The sequence below is a fragment of the Chiloscyllium plagiosum genome, unplaced genomic scaffold (genome assembly GCF_037043375.1).
Source record: "Chiloscyllium plagiosum isolate Xiang-an unplaced genomic scaffold, Cpla_swu_hap1 HiC_scaffold_40, whole genome shotgun sequence".
NCBI classification, from domain to species: Eukaryota; Metazoa; Chordata; class Chondrichthyes; order Orectolobiformes; family Hemiscylliidae; genus Chiloscyllium; species Chiloscyllium plagiosum.
Genome location: NW_028270178.1, coordinates 7,534,724 through 7,542,865, shown reverse-complemented (window position 1 = coordinate 7,542,865; position 8,142 = coordinate 7,534,724). Strand labels below are relative to the sequence as shown.

At 45.0% G+C, this 8,142-nt stretch overlaps 1 protein-coding gene across 1 annotated transcript; it reads left to right on the top strand.

Annotated features, from left to right (window-relative positions):
• The first annotated feature begins 626 nt into the window (after positions 1–626).
• LOC148138302 (putative G protein-coupled receptor 139) lies at positions 627–3,708 on the top strand. The gene is made up of 2 exons (XM_087981536.1): positions 627–693; positions 2,831–3,708. The coding sequence occupies exons 1-2, from the start codon at positions 627–629 to the stop codon at positions 3,706–3,708; spliced, it is 945 nt and encodes a 314-aa protein (XP_087837662.1).
• Positions 3,709–8,142: the final 4,434 nt, after the last annotated feature.

Genomic DNA, 8,142 nt, shown 5'->3' with positions numbered 1-8,142 from the left:
TGGTAGAACGACAGCTCTGAGACATAGTTTCACACTTGGAGTAAACTGTCTCAATGCAGCATCGATTGAAATATTTTGTGGAGAAAGTGAGGTCTGCAGATGCTGGAGATCAAAGTTGAAACTTTATTGCTGGAACAGCACAGCAGGTCAGGCAGCATCCAGGGAACAGGAGATTCGACGTTTCGGGCACAGGCCCTGATTCCTGAAGAAGGGCCTGTGCCCGAAACGTCGAATCTCCTGTTCCCTGGATACTGCCTGACCTGCTGTGCTGTTCCAGCAATAAAGTTTCAACAACTGAAATATTTTGTGACCTTGGGGTGAGGCTCGTGGTGTTTGAGTGGACAGTGTTATTGCTGGCAGATTCCAGATTATGTTCTTGCTATTGTGTTCGATGCACTGAGCAGCAACACTCCTTCATTATTTGGATTAAACTTGTTATTGTAATTAGTTTGTTCGTTGACAGAAATTTGAAACACAGCAACAAAGTTGAGTAATGTTGTCACCTCGATCTCTCCAAGGAGCTTCCACACTGTATAAGTGAGCGTCTCTGGGAATGCATCAGCTCAGAGTTTCAAACAAGGAGATTGTCAGCTGCCTGAAGGGACAGGTCACCTCGCCCAGAAAAAATGCACCGACCAATTCAACAAGTGGAGAAGGCATTCTACACCATTCTTGCTATTATTGGCGTTCCTGGTAAGGCTTTATGAGAATTGAACTAGTTTTAATCTGCTGCTGATCTGCTCTCTGGTTTTATCTTTTGGACGATAATGTCTCCAGCTCACTGAGTGGTCAGCCTTATCCAGGCATCAGAAAAGTCACAGCAATTCACTGAAGCAGCATTCTCGGTAGAATTCTCCACTGACACAGACTCCTAACCTCACTGCGGCTGCAACAATCTCTGATCTCAGTGTTCTGTCATCTCTTCTGATTCAATTCGGTGTGAGGGCACGTGGTATGAGTTCAGACGAAGGATCACTGGACCGAACGCATTTACTCTGATTTCTCACCCACATTTCCTGCCCATCCTCCTCGGTTTATTCAGTAATTTATGTTTTATTTCACAAATCAGGCCAGTTTTCTCTCGAAATAAAAAGGTGTGATCTGAGTGAAGTCCTACACGATATTCCCTAGAAAATTAAGGAAGATAAAGATTTAACTCTTTCCAGTGGTTTGTGATTCTCGAATGAGAAGGCAGAATCTGTCAATTAGGACGAGACCGATCCAGCAAGACATGAAGAAGCACTTCGATACACTCAGGATGGGAGATGTTTGGAATTCTCTTCCACAAATGGCAGTGGATGCGGGATCAGTTGTGAAATTTAAAACTCTGATTGTTTTTTTTTTGTGATGCAAAGGAATTGTGGGATATGTGCTCCGTTTTGATTTAGAAAGCTTTATCTAACTGCCATCCCATCTGGAAATTCTCTTCTCCTCACCAAGCTTGACAGATTCCCCTCCGGATCCCTGCACACCCAGACATTTGTGATGCATGGATGTGTTGATTTACAGTGTAAATATCACAACTGTCCTAAAACTCAATATTGCCACTAAGGGAGCCCTGCATGTTCTGTTCTGCTGCACCTGTGGAAGACAAATTGAGTAGTTTTGTTTCAAATTTTTTGCAGGTTCTGATAGAGTCGTAGAGTCACACAGCAACGAAATATATCTTTCATTTCAACTCAGCCATGCAGACCAGATATCCTAAATTAAGCGAGTCCCATTTGCCAGCTCTTGGACCATATTCCTCTAATCCCTCTCTATTCATATACTCATATAAGACTTAAATGTTGTAGGTGTACCAGCCTCCATCACTTCCTCTGGTAGCTCATTCCATACACGCACCACCCTCTGTGTGAAAAAGTTGCCCCTCAGGTTCCTTTTAAATCTTTCACTTCTCATCCTGAAACTATGCCCCCTAGTTCTGGACTTGCCCACCACAGGAAAAAGACCTTGACTATTTGTCCTATCCATGCCCCTCTGATTCTTTTAATCTCTATAAGGTCACCCCTCATCCTCCGATGCTCCAGGCAAACAGCCACAGGCCTTTCAGTATCTTCCTGTTGGCTCAAACCTTACAAATATGGCAAAATCCTTGTAAATCTTTTCTGAAACTTTTCAAGTTTCACTTCATCCTTCCTATAGCAGGGTAACCAGTACAGAATACAATATTCGAGAAGTGGTCTAACCAATATCCTGTACAACCATAACGTGACCTCGCAAGTCCTATGCTCAGTGTTCTGATCAATAAAGGAAAGCATACCTTCTTCACTATCTTATCTACCTGCACCCCTACTTTCACGGAACTACGAGCTTGCACTCCAAGTTCTCAAGCAGATGACCTAATTGCTGATCCTGTTGTGGCTCCAATCAGGATTTGGTCCGATACAAAGAGTAGGGCATGACCTGATCCAAGGAGGAAGGGTGAGATTGATTTATTGACAGTCCATTCTCCAGTCCTGTGAATGAGTTGGGGGTGAGGTTTCTGATGGGATTCTGCACCTGCCAGAGTTGGAGCTGAGAACTGGAAGAATCCAATACACACATTCAGATAGTGCCCATACAAATCAAACAAAATCACAGACTTCCCTCTGCTCTCCTAGGATGGGCCATGAGCTCGGTCTCTGTCCAAACTCCATAATCTCTGTAGTCACTAGGTTGGAAGATCAATCTCAGGTGGGTGTGAAAGTGTTTAAATTCACTCAACCTGACCACTTCCACTCACACAGTGTGCTGGATTTTGGTGGTAAGGTCCTACTGTTGCTCTCTGGAATAGGCAGGGGGATTGTTCGTATCAGTAATTCACCACATCTTTCCCATTTTTCTTCCACAGTTAATTTGCTGTCAATTGCTATCCTTTCACGGGGAAGGTGCGGTATTTCGCCTTGTACTTCTCGCTACCTGGTAGTTATGGCAGCTGCTGATCTTCTGGTCATTATCTTTGGCATTATAGTGAAAAGATTTCGCTCTTATTATTACCCACGGTGTTTCCTGGACATCACTTCTGTGTGTAGTGTTACTGGGGTGCTGTTACGTTCAGCCAGGGACTGCTCTGTCTGGTTCACCGTCACTTTCTCTTTTGACCGGTTTGTGATCATTTGTTGTCAGGCACTGAAAGCAAAATACTGCACTGAGAAAACTGCGACTGTGGTTCTCGCAACAACCTGCACCCTGTTCTGTTTGAAAAACATTCCCTTCTATTTTCAATATGAGCCTCGGATGATAGTCAACAATGTGCCATTCGGCTGTATAACAAAGTCAAGCTACTTTACTGAAACTTGGTGGGTGGCTTTAGATTGGCTTGATACAGTTTTAAGACCTTTAATACCATTCGCTTTAATTCTGTCACTCAATGCTCTGACAGTCAGACACACTTTAGTGACCAGCCAAGTCCGGAAGAGGCTGAAGGGTGAGAGCAAAGGCGAGAATCACAGAGACCCAGAGATGGAGAGCAGAAGAAAGGCTGTGATTTTGCTGCTCTCCATCTCTGGGAGCTTCATCCTCCTGTGGTTCATCAGTGTTGTAAATTTCTTACATTATGCCATTCAAGGAAACAATTCTGATAATTACTCGGATTTTCAGTATCACTTCAGGAAAGTTGGTCACATGCTGCGGAACCTAAGTTGTTGCATAAACACATTTATTTATGCAGCAACATTGTCTGCATTCAGAGCGAAGATTAGTAACGCAGTAAAATACCTGGTTACATGAATTTCTTGTGTTATAAATAAAGAACACTCCACAGTTAACAAAACAGGAGGGGCCTATTGTTTCCAGACCATGAAACGATGTTTTAAAAATATGCACTCATGGGATGTGACCATCATTGGTTGGGTCAGGTTCCCCATGGTAGGCTATTGCACAAAATACAGAGGCATGGGATTGAGGGTGATTTAGCGGTTTGTATCATAAGTTGACTAACTGAAAAAAGACAGAGGGTGGTAGTGGATGGGAAATATTAATCCTGGACTTCACTTACAAATGGTATACCACAAGGATCTGTTCTGGGGCCACTGCTGTTTGTCATTTACATCAATTGCCTGGAAGAGGACATAGAAGGCTGTGTTAGTAAATCTACAGATGACACTTAGTTCGGTAGAGTTGTGGATAGTGCCGTAGGATGTTGTAAGTTATAGAGAGACAAAAATAAGCTGCAGAGGTGGGCTGAGCTTTGGAAAATGGAGTTGAATGTGGAAAAGTGCGGGATGATTCAGTTCGGAAGAAGTAACAGGAATAAAGTGTGCTGGGCTAATGGTAAGATTCTTGGTACTGTGGATGGGCAGAGAGAGCTCGGTGTCCAGGTACACAGGTCCATGAAAGTTGCCACACAGGTTGATAGGGTTGTGAGGAAGGCATACAATGTGTCAGCTTTTATTGGTAGAGAGATTGAGTATGAGAGCCATGAGGTTATGCTGCAGCTGTACAAAACTCTGGTGCAGCTGCACCTGGAGTATTGTATTCAGTTCTGGTCACCGCATTATAGGAAGGATGTGGAAGCTTTGGAAAGGGTTCAGAGGAGGTTTATGAGGATGCTGCCTGGTATGGAGGGAAGGTCTTAAGAGGAAAGCGTGAGGGACTTGAGGCTGTTTTCATATGAGAGAAGAAGTCTGAGAGGTGATGTAATTGAGACATATAAAATAATCAGAGGGTTAGATAGGGTGGACAGTGAGAGCCTTTTTCTCGGATGGTGATGGTTAGCATGCGGCGGCATGGCTTCAAATTGAGGGGTGATAGATATTGGACAGCTGTCAGAGGTAGTTTGTTCACTCAAAGAGAGGTAGGGGCGTGGAATGCACTGCCTGAACACTATGGTCTGAATTCTCAAACTCTGCTCCTTCGTTTCGGAATTCCCACCCAGTGAAAACAGCTTGTCTTTATATACCCTGACTTTTTTTTAGATTAGATTAGATTACAGTGTGGAAACAGGCCCTTCGGCCCAACAAGTCCACACCGACCCGCCGAAGCGAAACCCACCCATACCCCTACATTTACCCCTTACCTAACACTACAGGCAATTTAGTATGGCCATTCCACCTGACCCTGCACATCTTTGGATGGTGGGAGGAAACCGGAGCACCCGGAGGAAACCCACGCAGACACGGGGAGAACGTGCAAACTCCACACAGTCAGTCGCCTGAGGCGGGAATTGAACCCGGGTCTCTGACGCTGTGATGCAGCAGTGCTAACCACTGTGCCACTGTGCCGCCCACCATTTTCTTGATAATGATCACATAAGGGCCCTTTCCTCATCATAAACTTTACTGATTCCAGGGGATCTTAGTCCAGAAACCATTTCTATGGTTCCAACACATTAACATCACTCTGCCAGTATGGTGACCAGACCTGCGTACAGAGCTCAGCATGCAATGTCACTGTAGACTTAATAGACAATAGGGCACCTCTTATTAGAGAGAGATGACTGGTGGTGCTTTAAGCAGTGGGGGGCAGGGAGAGCCACCGATCCTCAGGCGATGATTGAGAAGGACAGACCTTCATGGTAACCTCATTCAGTGTGGGAATTGAACCCACGCTGTTGTCTTTATTCTGCATTATAAACGACTGCCTAGCCAGCTGAGCTAACCAATCAGAGCAGGGGCAAACGCTGTATAACCCATATCATAGGCAGCCTGCACCTTGATAGCAGCCAGGTGGGATAGCACAATCGTCTGATGAAGGATACAATGTACTCCCGCACGTCATTCCGAATTAGGGAAGTGAGCACATCAGACCTGCTTTTCACTTACCCGTGGCTGGCCTGATCTACCTTGCAGTCAAAGACTAAGAGGAGCCTTGAGAAGATTTCATTTCTCACTCAGAGTCTGGAATTCCAACCCAGAAAGGCCGGTTCACTCAGAGACCCTTGGAAGACCGGAGAACGCTTCAGATCCGTCCCTTGTGTAGTCATAGCCTCCAGGACATGGGCCAAGAGCTGGGAGATGGCATTAAGAGCATAAGACCATCCGAACTAGGAATAGGAAGAGGCCATTCAGCCCCTCGAGCCTGATCTGCATTTCAACAGCATCATGCCTGGTTCAGCACTAGATTTGGGAACTGAAACCTGAACGATGCAGAGATGGAGAGAATCAAATTGCTTTACTATGAGGGATCCTCATACAAGAGCTAGAAACAGAGAGGGAGAATAATAAACATTTACACACACGCACACACACTCACCGACACACATACATGGAGAAAATGCAGAGGCATGGGATTGAGGGTGATTTAGCAGTTTGAATTAGAAACTGGCTTTCTGAAAGGAAGCAGGCAGCGAGTGGTGGTTGATGAAAAATATTCAGCCTGGAATCCGGCTACCAGTGTTGTGTTTTGGTATTTGTTTTTGGACCACTGCTGTTTGTCATTTTCATAAATGACTTGGACACAGGCCTAGGTGGATAGGTTAGTAAATCTGCAGATAACACTAAAGTCGGTGGAGTAGTGTACAGTGTGGAAGAATGTTGCAGGCTGCGGGGGAGTTGGATAAACTGCAGTATTGGGCTGAGAGGTGGCAAATGGAGTTCAATGCAGCTAAATGTGTTGGGATTCACTTTGGGAAGAATAACAGGAAGGCAGAATACTGGATCAATGGAAAGATTCTTGGTAGTGTGGATGTGCAGAGGGATCTTGGAGTCCATGTACATAGGTCCCTGAAAGTTTTTTACGCAGGTTGATAGTGCTGTTAAGAAGGCATACGGTGTGTTAGGTTTCATAGGTAGAGGGATTGAGTTCCGGAGCCACAATGTCATGCTGCAACTGTACAAAACGCTAAATTGGCCACACTTGGAATATTGTGTACAGTTCTGATCACCCCATTACAGGAAGGCTGTGGAAGCATTGGAAAAGGTGCAGACGAGATTTACCAGGATGTCGCATGGTCTGGTGGGAAGCTCTTATGAGGAAAGACTGAGAGAGTTGGGTCTGTTCTCATTGGAAAGAAGAAGGCGAAGAGGGGATTTGACAGAGACATGCAAGATGATCAGAGGATTAGTTAGAGAGAGACAGTGAACTACAAATTGAGGGGTGATAGATTTAAGACTAATGTCAGAGGCAGGTTCTTCAATCAGAGAGTGGTAAGGCACGGAATGCCCTACCTGCCAATGTAGTTACCTCAGCCACATTAAGGGTATTTAAACAGTCCTTGGATAAGCACATGGATGATGATGGAATAGCGTAGGGGGATGAGCTTAGAATAGTTCATAGGTCGGTCCAACATCGAGGGCCGAAGGGTCTGTTCTGTGCTGTAGTGTTCTATGATCCATGATCTATGTAGATATATACACACACACACATACATACACACACACACACACACACTTCCTTTTTAGATGGAAACGGTTGCTAGTTTGAATGGTGATGCATAAGGAGTTGACTGTTTGTCACTGTGGGAAAACATCTGCCCCCCCTGCCTACCCACAGCATGGCCACACAGAACACAGAAAATCAAGCCTGTCCAAACCGGACAAGGAACACCCAGAATGCATCAGTATTGATCAAACAAGCTGTCAAGAGAAACCAGACATGACCATAGTCACTCGCAGACCAGGGAATACACTTCCCAAGAGCAACTCACAATAAGCTTCCTGGTCTCGATCAACACTGCTGTCCCAAAGCCCTGAGAGCAGTGTTGTAACCCAATGATATGAAAGCCACAGAAAGGACAGATCAGAGAGAGAGGCACCAGAATACCTCGCTCACAGGAGATTTTCACTGACCCTCGAAGAGAGCTGGAATCTCCTGATCCCATTAAGAACTGATTGATGCTGCCATGATGCGTCATCGTATCTAAAATCAGTAGATTCTTCTGATAACTGCTTTGTGATTATCACCATGGGAACTGGATTACTTAATTATCAAGACCACTGTATTTTCCCTATTTTCAATTAGCATCACTGTACAATATTCCTGTAAAAAAACTGGCATGATTCTCTGCTCAGGGAAGAGAACCCTTGATCTCCCTGTAACAGACTGTCAGCTCTGTGTCAGCCGAGTCAGCTTCTCTTCCAGCGATATCGCTTGTAATAAACAGCTTGTCAGTTTCACCCAATCTGGTTTGTGTGGTCCCTGCTTTACTGAGCTAATTTCACCAACAGTTTGGCGTTAGTTGGCAGCCCCGCCCCCCCCCCCCCCCCCCTTTTTATTTTGTCTCTC